The sequence below is a fragment of the Lycorma delicatula genome, chromosome 1, assembly GCF_047948215.1.
Source record: "Lycorma delicatula isolate Av1 chromosome 1, ASM4794821v1, whole genome shotgun sequence".
Classification (NCBI taxonomy): domain Eukaryota; kingdom Metazoa; phylum Arthropoda; class Insecta; order Hemiptera; family Fulgoridae; genus Lycorma; species Lycorma delicatula.
This window is the reverse complement of record NC_134455.1, coordinates 41,910,809-41,931,816: the sequence shown is the minus strand read 5'-3', so window position 1 is coordinate 41,931,816 and position 21,008 is coordinate 41,910,809. Positions and strand designations below refer to the sequence as shown.

At 28.1% G+C, this 21,008-nt stretch overlaps 1 protein-coding gene and 1 pseudogene across 1 annotated transcript in view; one reads left to right on the top strand and one right to left on the bottom strand.

The window, feature by feature from the left end:
• The window catches only part of LOC142317558 (vacuolar protein-sorting-associated protein 36-like), a 28,502-nt pseudogene extending 13,118 nt beyond the window's left edge, over positions 1–15,384 (bottom strand).
• A 40-nt stretch (positions 15,385–15,424) lies between these two features.
• LOC142317568 (uncharacterized) overlaps positions 15,425–21,008 on the top strand; it is a 28,228-nt gene continuing 22,644 nt past the window's right edge. Inside the window, exons 1-3 of the mRNA XM_075354127.1 lie at positions 15,425–15,625; positions 16,314–17,137; positions 19,733–19,987. Coding sequence (XP_075210242.1) covers positions 16,619–17,137; positions 19,733–19,987 — 774 coding nt within the window. The 5' untranslated portion in view covers positions 15,425–15,625; positions 16,314–16,618. The remainder of the gene's footprint in view (positions 15,626–16,313; positions 17,138–19,732; positions 19,988–21,008) is intronic.

Here is a 21,008-nt window from a genome sequence, read left to right as displayed (position 1 = left end):
GTAGCAGGCAACAATACAGAAATAAATTAAACAAGGTAGGTAAAAAAAAGACTTGATAAAGATTTACAGAGTTATTTTAAAACTTATATGTAGTAAATGTCTAAAAAAAATAATATTTGAAGTAGAAAAAACAGTTACTACTCAAACTTACTAAAAAATAATACAAAGGAAAAATGGCAGACAATCTATAGTGTATTAGGGAAGGGGGTAAATAAATGAAGTTTTGATAGAATAAGCTTATTAGATGATTCCTTGATTATTACAGAAGAACCAAAGATGATAGCAGAAGAATTCAATAACTTCTTTGTAAATATCACAAAAGATTTAAAGAAACAATTAGACTCTTCTTTAGTAGCGATGAAAAGAGGTATAAACTACTTTTCCAAAAATTCATTTTTCTTCTACGTGTGCAGAAGTAGCTTTGATTATAAAAAGGTTGAAGTTTAATAAAGCCCCAGGAATTGATGGTATTTCTGCATTTACTATAAAAGAAGTTAAGGATAATTTAAGTACAATTTTGGTCTTTTTGATCAATCTGAGTTTTGAAAGTGGAAAATTTCCATCAACCTTAAAATCTGTAGTAGTCATACCTTTGTTCAAAAAGGAGAATTTTTTAGATTTAAATAATTATAGACCGATATCCTTGCTTTCAGTTTTCTAAATGATAGTAGAGAAAAAAACGTTTAAGCTTTTTCGAGCTTATAAATTTTTTTTTCAGTTTTAATGAAGGCAAATCAATAGATGATGCATTATTAAAATTTCTTTCTGACATATATAAAGATCAAAATGAGAAACATTCTGTAGGTGGTATATTCATAGATATCACTAAAGCATTTGATACTGTAGACCATAATATTTTACTGTCTTATTTGTCAGAAGCAGTTTTAAGAGGAATAACTTTGGAATGGCTTAGAAGTTACTTAACCAGGAGAGTTCAATGTATAAAATTCAAATATCAGTACAGTGCTTTTAGATCAGTAACTTATGGAGTTCCCCAAGCGTCTGTCCTTGCACCTATTCCTTTATTTACTATTTATTAATAACTTATGATCTGGTTCTTTCAAGGGTTGTTTTGCTGATAATAAGGCTCTGTGCTATAACTCTACAACTTCTGAACAATAAAAAAAAGACATGCAATATGATCTTGATTCATTAAAAATATGGTTTACCTTTAATAAATAAACTTTGAGCTTGAAAACTAAATACATATTAATTTTTCTTTGAGAGATAGATCTTTATATGACCACCTTGTGTGTTAAGAACTTTATACCTTTCATTGTTCACTTAAAACTTCAATACAGGATTTTCTGCTGGAAGCTACTTATTACTCCAAGTCAAATCAATTGTCATAGCTCAAAAAAAGTAGTGAGGCTAATAGTTAGGGTTAAAAGAGCTAAATATATATTCCCTTTCTTTTTATAATTCAATATTCTTCCTTTTAAGTATTTATATATGTATAAAGTACTGATAACGTTTTACATCAGGAGTGGGCATTTAGTGGGTAATTGAAATATATTGTAGATTAAAGTTACAAAACCATGTTCCTCAAATTCAAGCCAATAATGAAGTATTCAGGCATTTTTACTTGTTATGCACCCATAATTTTTAATCAACTGCCTACATATGTTACATTTTGTTCACAGTGAAAAAATTTTTGAAAGCTCCTAAACATTGGTTGTTCTAATTTGAAAGTATTAAGCTTCTTTTGATTAGTTTAAAATAATTTCTTCTGTTAGAGTAATTTAGAATAGACGCTTTAAAGACTACTTTAATGATGGCTATATATTGTATTAAACTGACGACATGCCGTAATATAATTGGTGTAATTTAGTTCAAATCATTAAGCCTAAGCACCGGCACAATGTCTGTTCCTTTCTTTCTTGTGATGGTATCCCAATGCAAAGAATTAAATTTTTAATGAGATACCTAACCACCTTTCCATTTATTGAATAAAAAAATGTAATTTTGCTTACTTTACACTTATTTACTATGTATATTACTACATCTGTACTTTATTATTTAAAATTTGTAACTTGTGTACTATTTCTTATTATAACATTGTACTTTACTAGTGTATACCTAAATATTTGTAATTTTTATGTGAAATTTGAAAATTTTATGTGGAAACTGAAGATGCATTTACAACAATGGGAAGAGGAAAAGACAAGCAACGGAAAGTTGAAAGTGGAGGCAACAAATATATGACCACGAAGTGGGAATCAACAAATAGATAAAGGATGATATGGGAAGGAAATTATAGAAGAGAATAAAGTGATAAGCTAAGATTCACTGTCCAAACTACTATCCTTGAATAAAAGGCACAGAATAATAACACCAAGAAATATGTGTTTACCCGGATCTTTGTGGATATAGCTTTTGATATATGCACCATATCATTTGCCATCATCATTAATCTATTTAAATCTTTAAAAGCAGCAGAAATGTTGTCATCAGTCGCTTTCTGTTTCTCTTGAATACCTCTTTCAATGCCAACTATTCCAGTTCGAAGTTTAACAGGCTACAGAAACAAAAATTAAACATCTTTTAAAAACAAAATGTATTAGAATTAATGTATACAAGAATGTATACAAAAATAAAATCTTTACTTAAACTAATAAAATACTTGAAAATGATATAAAAGGGATCAAAAGATTATCAATTACACAAAAACAAATAATTTTTAATTCTGATAATAAAATAACAAATATAGGTGAACCTCCATCCCCACACTTAACATGAAATTCATACAACATGGTTTGACACTATCATGTTTTAAGAATTGAGGAGAGCCCTAAAAACAAAAAGAAATGGCACCTGTTTTCAAGGTATCAAAAGACCAGGTAACTAATTATTTGCAGTAACCTTCAGGCAAGCATGAAATAAAATCATTACTAGTTTACAAATCCCTCAATTCTCATCTTATTTATATTTAAGTAAAAAAAATATAAGACAACTTTGCTCATTTATTACAAATAAAATGGCATAGGTAACCACTGATTTATTAAGAAAATGGTTTCAAAACTGTTTAATATCAAGTGTAGAGAATTACTTAAAGAAAAAAATTTAGATTATAAAATTCTATTAAAATTGAAGAATTCACAAAGTCGTCCTAAAGATTTAAATCACTAAAATGTTGAAACAACTTCACTTCTTCAACCAATAGATCAGGTAATAAATAGCTACATTTAAAATTCATTACATCAGACAATCAATGCAATAACAAATGATGAACAAATTGATTCTGATGAACAAATTGTTCATCAGACAATCAATGCAATAGATTTTAAGTCGATGAGTCTAATGAAATCATAGCAATGCTTTACAATTTTAGAGTGTATTAATATCATAACTTCATCTATCAAAGAAATAAGATCCTTAACATTAAATGCTTGGCAGAAAAAAATTATGGCCTGAGTAAATGCAAAGTGAGCAAATATAATAATCTATCTAGCAGAAAACAAAAATTTAATAGTAGAACTTGCTAAACCTATAAGAGGAGAAGGTTTTGAAAGTGTGAATGTAAAAAATATTCAGGAATTATTGATGGAAGAGGAGACTGATGAAGCTAACTTGGTGGAAGTGGCATCTGGTGTAAACCCAATTAATTCAAAAAGCAAAATACACATGAAGATAATAAAGTGGGACACTTTACCCTTAAAAGCATAAAAAAAAAATTATTTTTAACAGAATATTTAGTCATATTTTCTGAATGAAGATTCTTGCCCTGAAAGCACAAAATTTATAAGGCAACTCCACAATTGCTTAACACTATAATAAAAATATATAAAGAACTCTCAGCAAAAAGCAAACAATTAATGATAACATATTTTTTTTTGCAAAAAGTAGAGTTTAAAACTCAAAATGCTGCTGAAGATAGGATATTTTACTAAAGAGTAAATGCCCTCACTTAACAGTGCTTAGTAGTAATGATGAATAATATTTTTATTCAATTATTATTATAATAAACATGTTTGTTTTAATTAAAAAATAAATATAGTACTTTATTTTGAGTTTTTGGAACTTAATCTTGTGTTTTCTACTAGTTTCTTGTTTTGTATAACACAAATTTACATAACACATTTTTTAAGAACCTAACAACCATGTTATGCAGTGGTTATTTGTATCTTATTTCACAGAGTATCAAAAACTGCTATTGGCTTAAAAATCATACATATTATTAGGCCCTTCTCCTTACCTATTTGACATAGGCCTTTCCTTTTTTACTGTTCCTTGTTTAGGAATTTTTGACAAATGTTTCCATTTTGGTTAACTATGAAGATCTGGTGGCAGAAACGCTTTTATTTGTTTCAATTTTGTCCCCTAACTGTAATCTGCAATTTGTAAATAACAAAATCTTTCTCTTTACGATTAGGTTAGAAACTCCACTTTGAAATCTCTAAAAACATTCTATGAAAATAATTTCTAATTCTGATGGTTTTAATTTTCATCAGCACTTGAATGTTTTTGCTAATGCACAACCTGAGGATGTAGATTAAAATGTTTTGACAAAAGTGAAGCAGATTTAATTTTTTGTCATTATTTTTCTTTATAAATTAAATTCTGAGTAAGTGATCACCAAAAGCCTATCATTCACCTAGAAGGGTTGGATGGGCTATTAATAAAAACAGACCGATAATATAAATTAAAGAAACAACAGATATCATCAAGATTTTAATTATCTAAATTGCATGTCACATTCCACAAAAGTCTAAAAATAGGTTATATTATTCATGACTACTATAATGACAGTGACATAAGCCACTGAAATAATGACCATAAATTAAAACAGCCAAAGTCAATTTTGAAGTAAAACCTCTTTCTGTATAAAGTACTTAGATAACACGAAAAGTTGCATTTTAGCAATTATCTACATATGTAATTTCAATTACAAATACAGACAACAATAGATAGTGCTAACAATAAAAGACTTTCTGCAAAAAAAAGATTAAATTGAAAAAAATGATTAATTATTGTCAATACTTACCGATGAAAACTATAGTATAATAGAATTTTCTATTATCGGAGCTAATATCTCAAAACAGTTTATCTGACTGATAAATAGAAGTTAAAGATAAATCTCATCTTTTTTTATCAAATTTCAGTGGTATATGTCTGTTAACAGAATACGATTTACTCAGCTATTCAAAACACTACTGTTTAAAAATTAATTTGTAAAATATTGTCCACGCTCTGTTTCCAAGCTTTATTGCTCTTATAATAACGAAGCTATCTTTATCAATTTACACAAAAAAAAATTTTCAGATATAAAAAAAAAATCATCCAGTAGTTGGCTATACTTGGTTTTAAGCAAACACCACTATATACAACACAAAATCGATTTTTCATTTTTCAACAATCAATTGAAACTGTTTAATATGTTCATGAACATCACGAATACATTTTTTACCTTATGTAGTTCTAAGATAAAATTATGTGTGGTGAAGGCCACAATTTACAAGGACTATTAAAAAATTAACTTCTGGTCCTTGTATTGTGCAGAAAAGTGAGGATAGCATTCTATCTTTGCACAGTTGAATAGCCCAGTTTGGTGTGGTTCTAGTAGTATTTTTGGAAGTATCATTTGCTTACTTGTTCCTGTAAAACTCTCATTCATAATGGCTGATGTCATAGAAAATCCCGCAGACTGTGAAGTAAGTGCCATCATCCATTTCCTTCATGCAAAAAATTTGTCAGCTGCTGAAATTCTTTGTGAACTTTGTACAGTATATGGAGGAAATATCATGAGTATTTCCTCCACTTACTAATAACCAAAAAGACATAATCATTATGAAATATGACTGACATCCTCTTACGCCTTTCATTATTTTTGGGAAAAGTAAAATTTGAAATTTGGAAAAAGCAAAGTTGACAGTACAGTAAAACAACAGTGTCGTATGTTTTGGGAAGGTAGAACAAACATTCATGTCAATAAAAAAAATGAAGTGGTTGACCCTTGACCCTTCATGACAACATTCATCTACATACTGCAGTATGCATCTGTACTCAATCCCAAATCAACAGTTTCAAATGGGAGTTGTTTAACCATCCTCCATAGAGCCCTGATTTGGCTCCCAGTGATATCACCTTCTACCAAAAGTGAAGAAATGGTTAGTGAAACAGTGTTTTGAAAATGATGAGTTGAAAAACAGTTACTACCTGGCTTAATTCACAGGTACGAGGCCATTCAAAAACTTGTTTACAAATATGACAAGTGCCCTTATTTGGACAGCAATTATGTAGAAAAGCAGCTAAAAAAATGTAGCTATAAGATGTATATAATAATCAGTTTTTTATCAATAGGTGTTTTTTTAATAATGAATTGGAAGTTACTTTCTGAATAGCCCTCGTATGTTCAATGAAAAAAAAATTACAGCATCAATTTTTTAAATGCCTAATGGGCATTTAAAAAATTCTGCTTTTCCCAAAACTATTAATAATGAAAGGGATAAGAGAATGTCAGTCATCTTTCACAATAGATTCCCTGATTATTGAAGAAAGACGATTTTACTTTCTAGTCTAAAAGTCCTGATTAAAAAAAAAATCATAATATACATTAAAAAAATAACTTTATACAGAAAAGATTTATAATCTACAACGATTGAATGAGAGAATCTGTATTTCATTAATAACTGTAAATCCTAACATGATTAATCACATCTGGCAGGTAAAGTATTGTTTAGGATGTTCACATTGAAACATGCTAATAAGATTATAATATGCTACGTAATAATCTTGTAATATTTCTGTACACTTTGATAAGTAATTAAATGTGTCAAATTTAATTAAGTATTTTGTTATTCAGTCATTAAATCAAGGACACTTTCTTTTATTATTAGATAAAATAGTTTAAAAATACCCCATAAAAAGAACACATACATTTAAAAATTCTACTTTAATGAAGAATGTATTCTAACAAAATATCATCAACCCAAACATTCACTTATTCTGTAACTAAACCACACAAAGAAAGAATAATGAAACCATAATGTCATCATTACTTACATAAGGAGGAGTGATGTTATTATTGGGTTGCACATTCTGCAAAGGATTTGGTAGTGATGGAATTGTGGATAGAACCCATACTTTAGCAGCAACAGTATCATTTAAAAGTTTAATTATATTTGTGCTGTCATCTTTAAATTATAATTTAATAAAATTATTGGGGCTGTATGCAACTGGACCAAGATTTTTACCTGAAACAGACAATAATTAGATAACAGAAATTAAACTACATAAGCTGAGCTCCAAAGTCAACTACAGTTCAGTTGTTCACTGACCATCACAAACCAGCTTGCCACGACATTGCTAGTCTTAGTTCTTTAATTTTAAAACTACATTACGGTGTGATTCTTCCTCTCCTGAATTAAATTAGTTGTTTGTAAGAATAACCTCTATCTTTCCCTTGATCTTCTGCAGGATTAATGAGGTTACAAGAATGATTTTGATTAAGCCCTCATGCTATCTAAAGCGTCACTGTATTTGACTGCAGGAATGAAGAGGAGAATCGTACTGCTCATATTTAACTGGAAATATTTTCTTTGGCAGTAGTACAATAACACATTTTACATGATACTCTATTACAGGTATTTTTACATAATAGATAGTCTTTAAATTACAAAATTAGTAATTTATAAAAATTTATGCCACTTGATTTTGATTAAAAAACTGAATGTGCACTGTGTTGTGGCAAAATCTTGGTATGCTGCTAAACAAGTAACAAACATAAATACTTTTTATTAAAAAATTTATAGATTGATCAAACAAAGGCACAATTTTTTTGAATTACATAAAATTAGTCAACAAAGATCAGTAATGCAGCATTATGAAAGAGAAAGGTTAGCCAGAGTTTTCGACCAAGAAGTCTACATCTTATCAATGCATCCGTATTTATCAATTACTTACTGGCAAAACAAGCATGACTGTATTTCTTTAGTTTTCCTATGTTCCCTAGAAGTTACAATGAACAAAATAAAATTAAAGACTTTTTCATAGATAGAATTTTTAAATCTCTATCCAATCAAAGTTGGTGAAGAGAAATGTACTTTAGTGGAGATACCAGTATAAAATTTAAAATACATACAACATTTTTTTAAACAAATCGAATCATTATAGACAGTCCTCAAACCCTAATCATTTATAAAATATGCTTAATCAAGGTAAAAGAATTTATTAAGTAATATAATAATTTTACCTTTCAATGGTTCGGAGAGGTGAATAATTATTTTCCTAGACTTATTGAAGAATGATGTGGATTGTTCTTCTTCAACAAATATAATGCACTGCAATGGCAATGAAAGGCAGGTCCATCCCCTGCTTATGTCACCTACATGACCCCATAATAATCTATGTTTTGTTAACAGTAACTCACCACCTTCAAATTTTGTCTGCAACAAATACACAACACAAGTAGTTGAAGATTAATTCATTAATGCTGATAATTCAACCTTAAAATTATAACTATTCACTTCAAAAACTTCCTAGAAAGCAAAAAACTTGGATTTCACCAAACACCAATATTAGGGGGGGGGGGGGGTTAAAATTGATAATTTGCGATTTTTGAGCATATCCTATAAATTTGAATTTATTAAATATAAATTTAAAACATCCAAGTTAGAAATGGATTAGACAATGATTTAGATCACTATCCAACTAAGATTCACAAGAGTTTTATTTCATTTTTTATTGAATTTTATTACAAAGATTTTATTGCAACCTAAAATCAACAAACTCTTTTTAGAGAAGAAGAGTTAGTAATAAAACTTTAAAAGAAAAAGAATTCAACTTCCAAAAAATACTAAACAAGAAAAATATTACATCTAAAAATTTCTAAGACATAACCAAAATGAAACCTCTTCAAATAGCTCTAGAAAACAAACCATAGAACTACAAATGATGGAATAACAAATCTGAAGAAAATCATAAAAACAAGAAGAAAGCTTGGCATGACTGGTATAATCAACAAAACAAAAACTCCTTTAAACATATAAATCCATGAGAAAAGAGAATATAATAAGAAATCATAACATGGGCTCAAAACTTTCACAATTTCAGAAAAGATCAATTTTTTAAATGATAGAGGAAGATTTTTAAAACTATTAGAAACTATTACAGAATATTCAAAATCTATATCTATCTGGTTACACTCCTAAGTTTTTATGCTTCAAAAAATAAAACCTTAAGTTACTATTCAACAACAAAGAAATCTTAAATTATTAGCCAAATATTTTCAAAAATTTCTAAACAGCAAAAAAATAAACCAACCAACAAACTATATTTCAAGGACAGTACTACAAATGAAAACTTAAAATTTCCAAATTTAGACAAGAAATACCGTAGAACTAAATTATATAAGGCCTCTGGTGAGGATGATTTTACAATTGAGATGGTAAAATCTAGTGGAGGATGGGGTACTGAAATTATAAACGTTACAATAGTTAAGATATTAAAAACTGAAAAGATTCTCGAAAATTGGTAAACAGCAATAATTCATCCACTCTACAAAAATGGGAAAGCGGGATTTACATTAAACCTACAGTTAGAAAAATAAATAAGAGAATATCAAGCTGGTTTCAAAATAGGTAAAAACCAGTCCAAACCACTCTTTAAATCCTAAACAAACAAAGGTATTTAAAATTAGCAAATCTAATATTTGATGATTTAAAAAAGCATAGTATGCTTTTTAAAAGAAATTAATAGACAGATTCACTTTTCAAAATTTAAAAGAATTCAGATTGGATAACAAAACCTTAGAAATTACTAGATTTTAACAAAACAACAAAAGTTAAATTCCTTGTAAAAGTTTTTAAACCTTTCCAAATCATAAGTGTTATACAATGAGATTGCTTACTTCCACTTATGTTTAACTATGAGTACTTTTCAAGAAGATGCCCACAGCTGATCTGTAGTTAGTCAATTAGTCATTGTAGTTAGTTGTTAGATGGCACCACTGAAAGGAGAAAATACGTAAATTAAAATTATAATTTAACTTTGTGTAATAAATAAATATAATCTAACCAAACTTAACCTACGCTTGCTAGCGAAGGTTAGCGAGTAAATGCAGTTACTTTTATACAGATTTGAATACTAGATCATGGATACAGGTGTTCTTTGGTGGTTGAGTTTCAATTAACCAAACATCTCAGAAATGGTCGACCTGAGGCTGTACAAGACTACACTTCACTTACATTCATACATATCATCCTCTGAAGTAATACCTGTCGGTAATTCCCGGAGGCTAAACAGCAAAAAGGAAGGAAGGAAGATTACATTTATATTTTTAGATTTATTTATTATATAAATTTATACATAAATATATCTATTTAGTTATTTATATAAATTTATTATACAGTGCACCTTTAATTTACGCAGGTGTTACGTTCCAGAAAATTTCTGTGTATAATGAAATCGGCTAAATTTGAGACTCATATTTAATGCAGAAATACAGGTTCGGTTCTTGTTAAGTTATACAGTAAATTATATACGTAAATTACTCTACTCAAAAAATACTGTACTTTATTTTACTTTTTTATTATTACAGCATCATTGTATTATTTTAGTGATATTACAGTACAATATATGTATTTAAAAAGAAAAAATATGTACTGTTTATTTATTTTCTCCTTTCAGTGGCAACAACTATCTGACTAACTACAGTGATAAACTGACTAACTACAAATTAGCTGCGGGCATCTTTTTGAAAAGTTCCCAAATTACTTCAAATATCTAGGTGTAATATAAAAAAAAACGAAAAAGAAACAATTAAAATCAGAACTGAAAAAATGAATAAAGCATATTATGTTACAAATTGTACAACAAAAAGTGTTCATCTAAGAGTATTACAATAAGTTACTACATTTAGAGAAATAATGAAAATTAGATTACCAAAAGAGATACAAACTTCCTTTCAAAATAGAAAAATATATAGGGAAGAAAAGGCTGGGGAAGAAAAAAAACAGTAAAACAATTTTGAAGTAATGCAAATTGAGCAGGAGGCAATTCATAGGAAGATAAAACGAAGAGAATAACAACTGGAAGTAAAAGGTCAGAAGGGAGGAAAAAGTCTCATTCCAAGAAAATTAAATTATTTTGGAAAAAGGCTAAAGAGAATAGTACTGGTCCTGAGTTGGCAAAAAAATTACTTTTTCGATAAATTTTAAAATAATGTATTCTTATTAAATTAAACTGAATTATTTCCTGCTTATTTTTTTATTTTAACATATACTTAACAAGCAAATTAAAATAATTATTAAATTACATCCAACATCTCTGATTTTAATTGTTTATTATTCTTGGATAGTTGAATTTATTATTTATCAACTCCTAACAATTATATAATATTATTTTATATTAGTATTAGTAATACATTAAAACCCTTTCTCTTTTTTTATTAATTAATTCCATCCCTTAAATGCAACTCTGATCAAGTTTTCTTTGCTGATTTTTTTTGTCTATGACATTAATCTAAAAATATAAATCTCTCCGATGACAATCCAAAATTTTATACAAAAAAGAATGTTTTTAAGCCTAGAACCCTAATGCATAGTCTGGCACTTTACAACCCCAGTAAAAATAAGCTTTCACTGTGAAAGGGATGAGATTTATTACTCTAACTTTCTAGTAGCTTTTCTTCAAAACAATCCTTCAGTTTTAGCCTTGACACCAAAAGGACAACTATAACACTTTTTTGTCAGTGAGTTTACCAAAATCTCACAGACAAAATGATGTGATTTACATTAGTGTTTTCTATCCAACATGGAGTTGAAAATATACAGATTTTTAAACCAGTAGTGATAGTATCATTTTTTAAACAGGACTTAAGTGTATATAATATTGTTTTTCTTAATTTATAATATAAATATTTGTTCCATTTTTTATAAAATATGAGTGATTTACTAAATACTAGTTTTCAAATTAAGGATGTTTTATCAGAACTTGTCAGAGGTTGTCTGATAATGACAATATTCTAAGTGAAAATGACGATGAAATTGATGAAGGTGGTGATGTAGCTTTACATGAAAATAATTCAGAAGCAGATAATACAAATGCTGACCCAGACTACATTGAAAGTGATGAAACCATTGATGATCAATCTATTTTTCAACATGCTCCATCATAGCAATATTGTTTTTCCTTCAAAGACCAATATGAAAGAGAAAGATGGTCACAATTGATCATCAAAGGGTAAAGAAAATGTGCAAACAAGAACAGCCGCAAGAAACATCATTCACTTCACTCAGAAACTAATCAACAAAGCAGCATAAATAGAAACACCATTAGAAGCATTCTTATTTTTTATAACAGATTCAATGTTAGAAAAAAATCACAAAATTCACTAATGAAACAATTTTAATAAAATCTGCCGCATATCAAACAATGGATGTCACTATAAAAATAACTAATCGAAATAAAAGCACTTATTGGGTTATTAGTTTTTACACCATCTCACAAAGACAATCATCTAAATAGTGAAGAGTTGTTTGAAGCATCTTTCAGTGGTTCACACTAATACTTCAGTGAAGAGCAAAAAATTGTTTTTTATTGAATTGCTTTGTTTCCATTCAAAAGATAAGAGAAGAAAGAGAACAGAATGATAAATTCATCTATATGAGGGAGATATGGGATGAATTTATTATTTTATATAAAAATAATTATTAACCTGGAACATACTTAACACTTGAGCAACTGCTTGGGTTTAGAGGTCGTTTGTTAAAAATATATTTGCCTTTAAAAGCAAATGAATATGATATTAGATAATCATACTTTGTGATGTTAAAACAAAATACCTTATCTTAAGAAAGGTATGTATACTGAAAACCTACTACTGCTATGTATTTTGTCAAAGAACTAATGCAACCTGTACGTGGTAGCAATAGAAATATTACTTATGATAACTGGTTCACATCCATCCCCTTAGCAATCAAAAATCCATCCCCTTAGAAACAAATAAATTAACTACTGTGGGTACGTTAAAAAAGAATAAACCAGAAATCCCAATTGAAATGATGAAACGTAAAAGATTGGGAACATCAATTTTTTGTTATGACTGAATAAAAACAATGACAGGCCAATTCATCCAGGAGAGACAAAATCTAACCAATTTATCAAAAATGGTAAAACATCACATTGATGAAACTGCTGGATCTAGCAACGTTAATATAGAACAAATTCCAGGATCTTCATCAAGAAAAATCTGCGCTCACTGTCCTTCAAAAAAGCAAATGATGGCTCTTGTATGCACAAAATGCATACCTGTATAACACTGACCGATGCAATGTGTTGAATATACCAAAAAATAAAATTATTAGGCACTTATTTAACATTATTAGGTTACTTACTTAAAATTATTGGGGTAGGCCATTGACCATAACCATAATGATCCTGTAACTTTGAAGCATTTTCAAAGTTACAGGATCATTAACATATTTTACAAGTTAAAAATATAAGCATTATTGCTTATAATAGATATAAATTGATCAATCTTAACCTATGCTCGCAATAACTAATTGTAATAATTACTGAATTTATTTTTTAAATAATCAAAACATTACTGTCAATTAGTTGAGGTTAGTGAGCAAAGCGAGCATAGGTTAAGATTGATTAAGTTACAGGATCATTATGGTTATGGTCAATGGGCTACCCCAATAATTTTAAGTAAGTAACCTAATAATGTTAAAAAGTGCCTAATAATTTTATTTATGGCTTAAATATTCAAAACATTACTGTGTTAATTAGTCAAGATTAGAAAACAAAGATTAAGTTTAGTTAAATTATATTTATAAAATAAATAAATATAAATGGTTATATCGGGTGATTTTAACAATAATCCAAAAGTATGTAATTTATTGATTGTTGGGCTAATACGTAAGTACCAATTATTTTAAAAAAATAAAATTGTAATTAGAACACATTTTAAGTTTGCAAACGACTACTATTATATAATACTTTGACTGATTTTTATATATTTTCAATTTACTGACTTTTATACCTGTTACCCACAGAGTAGTCCTAGAGACTTCGTGCAATTATTAGTGTCAGTTTTTATGTCATTGTGATTCTAGGGTTAAAAATATTTTACAACCCTAAACTCATCTTTGCCACCTTCAATAATTGGTGCTGCTATTCTCACAGTCAAATCAGCTGACATTACTGCTGGCAAGCTTTTTTTTAATAAGGCAGACATTTAGAATGTGGCAGAAAAATCTAAGTTGTATCTATTTATTTAGTATATAATTATTATGTGTTTTATCAGATTTTTTTATTTTCCATAATGTTTAAGTATAAGATAAAAAAATGTGCTTGTTTACTGGGTTCATATTTTGCTGTAAATTTTAATTTGTATTGTATTTTTTTAAGTACGTTAATAGTTGTTCAAATTGTCTTGGGTTGCTTCCTCTGTCGGTATATTACTTTAAGCATGTTTGTTGCTGCTGAGTAAGTATATTTGTTTTACGTTTTGTTGAAAAATTTCAGTTAGGTTGCTGGAAATAGGGATTAATATAAACCTGAAAACAGTTATAAAACATGACACATCACATTAATGTTCATAAACACATTCAAACTGATCAAATTTTTGTTTAAATTTAATATATATGTAGCCCTCAAAATAAGTAAAATAACCATTACATACAGTCAGTCATCAAACACAGTAACCCTGAAATACACAAATTAAAATTCAACACTTACCAACCATGTCGTATGTATAAATCCACCAAGATATTCTATATACTCACAATAAACAACCATATCTTATCACACTTGAATGAATAAATATACAGAAACACTGATTCAATGATACACCAAATGAACAAATATATAAAACATGTCCAAACACTCTTTGACCACATTCTAGAAAAAGTATTATACTTAAAAAACGAAAGAAAAAGGGGAGCAGTTAGCAGTAAAATCAGTTGTCGCAACTGAAGATGATCACAATGATTACTGAAAGCCTTTTGAAGTAAATTATTAAGATAACGTTTTATCATAATGGGTTCAGTTTAGATTAATAAAAGTATTAAATTTTAACCTAAAACTAACCTTAACATAAAATCCTACCTACCGTAATTTCACCATCATATAATTTAACACCGTTCATGCGAACAATAGAACGTTCATTGACATCTAATTTCGAAGATGTAAATTCAAATCTATCCATTTTAACTCAGAATTAGCTTTAAGGATTAATATTTATATTATGGTAACTAAAAGTTATTAACATGACATAAAACGCGCTGAACATCAAATAAAGCACCGTATTCCGTACTCAAAAGTACATTTCTGTAACTGTAATCCTTAAGCATTAATATTATACACACTGAAAACGCATAACAAAAGTATTTGGCTTAATAAAGCACGTTAAACACACATGAACAAGTTTATAACCTAATCACAGCGCTCACGTTCGCCTTGCTTTCTGAACCAGCTGATATTTGAAAACAAACTCTCAACACATTATGGGAGGTAAATGACTTCAGTAATTGATGAAATAATGTCTAAAACGTGCTGGAGTACGAGATTTATATTCAAATCATGTACTAATTTTGTATATCTTATCACACGATGAACAAAATATAGTTCCAGGCTTATTTAAAATTTTAATAAAAAAGAAAAAAAGAAAATTCACATCCAGGTATCTATTCTATTAAATTTAAAACATGATTATCTGGTTAGTGTAATCTCATCTGACATTTCTACTATGAAAAGTAATTTCTTTAAATTCTATTCTGCAGTTTTTTTATTAAGATTTTTGATTTTCTGAAAATATATTTGTTTAGGTTTTGTCTGCTTGGATAGTCATAAGGTCAAATTTTGTGTATCATGTAACTATTTTATTAGTTATCATGTTTTACGTTTGTTGAAAACATGTTTAACTTCCTGTAAACAAATAAATATTCTCATAATATTTTAATGTATTTTATAATGAATATTTTTATGTAAAAAAGAGTTAAGTAATGAACTATAAATTTAAGTACTATCCATGTTTAAATTCTTGTTTCCTGAAATCTTTTATTAAAATTTCTTTCCAGAGAAAAGATTTATTTTATAGTAATTAATTTCCCACCACTTATTGAAGTTATAACCTACAGCAGGCTGATCCTACATCTGCTTTATTTTATAGTTTAGTTGTGTAAATTTATAGAAATAAAACTTTTGAGTGAAAGCAAAGTGACAGTATACAATTTGATAGACAATAATGTCATAATCCCGGACACTGTCAGTACCTATGTGAATGACTTAAATTCCTCTAAAACTTAATTCTGTACTTAAAATAAAAATAACAATATGTCAGATATTTAATCATTTTTATTTATTTTCAGGTCGTTGGAGAGATGAGTTTTTTCAGTATTTCATGGGTGGTGGACCTCAGTTAAAAATACCTGATTTAATATATTCTGGAAGTGATCGTTACAGGTTACAAACTATAGCAATGGGTGTTGTTCATATTGAAGTTGGTATCATATTGCGTAACTTTAAAAAATATGGAATTGAGATTTAAAAAGTGTAATTTTTAATTGCTTGATATTATTTATTATCTGGTTTAATTGAACTGTATAATAAATAGTGGGTATATATATTGTGCCTTTTAAAAGTGATACATTAAAGCACATTTTTATTTTCAAGTATGCAAAGTGAAATATTTTTTGTTGGCTTAAGTAATAATATGTTTAGTATCAGTACTTTTCTAGTTCTATTCTTATCACACTTTTTTGTTTCAAGTATTGAAGCTGATGTATTTACTGAAGTGACCACTCCAACTGTATACACAAATAATGCGACTTCAGTTGATACTGTTCCATTTAATGTGACAAGTAGTATTGATAGTAATCATTTTACTGATGATTGTGATAATCGTGATGGTGTCTGTGACAGCAGTAGACCGATTGATGCCACTGGCAATAATGGTGTCAATGGCACTTCATCTAAAGCTGTAACATCAACTAGTAATGATTCTTCCCCTTCTTCTATTATTGAAAGGACTACTAGTGCAGTAACTAACAAATTAAAAACTACAAATGCTCCGGATGTCATAAATGCTACTGGCACAATATTTACTAACATCACAACTAAAACCACCACCACTACTACTGAATTAGAAACTAAATATACTGCTCATGTTGAATATTGTGAATGTGATATTATGGTAAGTAAAAATGTAATTGATTAGTGTTACTATTTTTTTGATTTCAGATTTTAAATATTTTTGACAAACTAATTTTTTCATAAGTTGTTTATTTTTCTTTGTTGAGTATTTCCTTTGCCATTTTTTACAAGACACAAAATAATAGTTATTTTTTTTAAGAGCAGCTGTTAAAGAGTAGCACGTATGTGTAAAACAAAGTTGAATGAGTTAGAGGGCGGCTATGTCACAGAAACATTATTTTGAGATACTGAATGTTTTATTAAATTTGATAAAAAGCTTGGAAAAAATTGATTTACTTATGTAAATTCTTTGCTCCACTTCACTACCTTGTTATTAATTACTTCTTTTTATGAAGTAAAGGAAGTATTGTGATCACGAAAAGTTTCGGTTTTCAGATTTCAACAGAAATATCCATTTTGACTATTTCTGAATCCATTTTTATTAGTTTCAACACGACATCTGTATGACAAACATATGTATCTCGTATAACTCAAAAACAATTAGCTGTAGGATGTTGAAATTTTGGATTTAGGACTATTGTAACATCTAGTTGTGCACCTCCCCTTTTGATTGCAATGGCCTGGACCAAAAGTGTTCAGAAAAGTCCAAAATCCAAACAAATTTGGATTTTTTACTTTTTCTTAACTGCAGTTTGAGAGCATTGAAAAGCTCTCATTGAGAGCTTTTCAATGATATAAAGTGATACTTATTTTTATTGGTTCCAGAGTTATAGCCAAATTAAATTTTAATTAATGAAAAAATACTTGGATCTTATAAGGAGAAGGTGCATTGGTTCGAACCTAACTTCATCTTTTTTTTTAACTTTTTGTTTAATTTATTTTTTCTAACTTTTTTAAATTTTTTAATTTGAATATATTAATTTATTGATAATTATTAACCTGTGATTGTAAAAGAATTTTTGCAATAAATAATTCAATACAATAAAAAAAAGAAAAAATCAAAGTTATTAGGGAATTAAAATTTTATGTACTTTTAAAAATGTGTATATGTAATTTAATAGGCATTGTTGTTATATATGTGTATATATAGTAGATTTGGTGAGACATCTGATTATTTAATATTAATCAAAAATTATAATTTAGAATCATATTATTTTTGGATTTTTTAGTTTAATTTTATTTAATTATTCTGAAATTCTGTTTAATTTTATCTACATTAAAGTTAACCAGAGTGACTGAAAAATAGACCCTCACAAGAAGAACATATACAGTGAGGCACACATGCCCAATTTTTAATAAATTACAAAAAATTCTTATCTTTTAGTTCATTACTTATGTGATATTGTCAGACAATATTCTCATTAATACGGAGTTGATCATCATTTCATTTATTTGTTTTTTGTTGTCAATCATTTAATCACTCTTTGGTTTGATATAATTCTTCTGTTCTTAATTTGTGTTCACGTTCTCTAGCTTTCAAACTTTCTCTCTCTTTATATTCATCATCCTCTCTTAATCTTTTTATTCTTTCTTAGGTTTTAACATTTTCTTTCTCTTTATATTTATCATCTTCTCTTAATTTTTTTATTCTTCCCTTGTTCTTAACATTTTCTTTCTCTTTATATTTATCATCTTCTCTTAAGTTTTTTATTCTTCCCTTGTTCTTAACATTTTCTTTCTCTTCATATTCATCTTCTTGTTTTTTTGAGATATATTTCTTTGTTATCTTTCTTTTTCATTTTTGATTATTCACCAAGTAATCCAATAATAAAAACTGAATATTTTACATCATAAGGTCAAAATTAACATTTCTAACCAGTATACAGGAGTTCACTAAATGGAGTAGTTTAATTATTATTAACTTTTATTTATATGACACACCAAAAATCTGAAACTCTTGTTAATGAGCAACTCATGAAGATACAAATAATACTGATCTAGTAATACTAGTAATAAAGGTACTTTTACTCTATCCTAATACATGTAAGAATATTGGATTAATAATTGTATAAATATTTGATGTTAAAAACTGATTAAAAAATGTTAATGGTCCCATTTCAAAATTTTCAAAGGTAAATTTATCAAAATTATCAAACTTATTTATTCTATAGAAGATGTTGTTGGACACATATACACCAAATTTTATTAAATATTTCAATCCATTCTTAAGATATACATTTTTATTGAAAAAAATAAAATGGCGGACATAGGGAAAATCCTATGACAGAGCTTTTTTCCACATTTAATTTTTTAATTTAATTTGACGTCCTGAATTAGTCCCTTATGTTTGACCAATACCTTCTGAGACACTCTCTCTGTGTGTGTGTGTTTGTGCGCGCGCATATGCATGTATGTATGTATGTATATATGTATATACATACAGAAAGAGGATAATGGAATTCAATAGAATTCCATTATTCTTTAGAAACTGTTTTCTTCCTCCTTAGATTTTGCTGCCTTTATTCTACATCTAGACTAATTTTTTATAGAATGCTTATTTCCTCTTGACTGTTCTGTCAGTTGCTACATTATTTTACAACTTTGACAATTTTATACTTAAATGTTCCACTGCGGTTTTTTTTTGTTCAGTAAAATTATCTTATAATTGACCAATTATTTTTGTATTGTTTTTCAGAAAGATGAGTGTGATATAAATTGTTGTTGTGATGAGGATTGTTCTTCACAAGATAAGCAGATGTTCTCTTACTGTTCTTCAGCTTTGTTGGCAGATTCTTTGGCATTATCGATTGATTATAGGCATTGTTATACATCCCATTTTTTATATGATAATAATACTAAGCTGTTAAAAGTTGTTAAACAGAATTCACACAATCTGTTTTGCATTGCAATTGATAATCTTGAACCTGGATTAGTTTATAAAACTCTTCCGGTGAGTTTCTAATAATTTAAGTTACTGATCTGTCTGAATGAATATATTTTTGAAGTTATAATTAGTTTCTTGTTGTGATAGGATAACTTTATGCATGTGTTGACTAATGTATTATAAATTAAATTCTTAATTTGGAAATTAAGAAGCAGTGGTGGCGCGGTAGTATGTCTGATCTAACTATGGAATGATGTAGGTATAGAAATGGAGCAAATGCTTACAGGTAAGATAGAAAATAATTATTGTAAATTAACTCATTATAAAACAGTTGTAACTGACTAGCCTGATATTTTTTTAAAGTATCTTTAGCATTCCAGAATTTGAGAATAATTGCCTAAAGAATGTCTTTGCTGTAAACCAATATATATATTACATAAATATACTTGTATTACAAGGGTAATACTGAAAGTATTTGTTTTGGAATATGAAAGTTTAATGACTTTTTATTTTATTTGTACATATTTTTGGACATGTCCTACCCTTCAGTCTAAACCTAGTTAGAAAATACTCATTATAACTATCCACAGCCAGTTTATTAAAAAATGTAGTTACTGTTTCTTTCATCTCTTCATTACTCATGAGATTTACTCATCCGAAGGAGGTATTCAATTTAGTTGAAATTGGAATAAGAAGAGGTCAAATCCAGACTATGGGGTGGTTAACTGAAAATTTCCAATTTAAAACATTCATTAAGTCATGTTTGTTTGTTTTGTTGATTGGTAAGCATATGTGTAATCCATCTTGCACAAAAATTAATTACTTAAGATAAACATTTCGGGTGAAAATTTCATGGATTATTTTGTGAGAAATATGTCAAAATTTTTCATGGATATCATCTAGTGTGTGATGCCAATTTGCCTGAAAATTCAATAACATACAGAGTAAATCATCCATGACAACTGGATGCCCAGTTTATTTATTACCATGGACATTTTAACTTTCTCAGTGAGTTTTTGACCCCCATTATCACAACGCTGATTCATTCATAAATCTCCTTAACGATTGATAAATTTCATACGGTTGT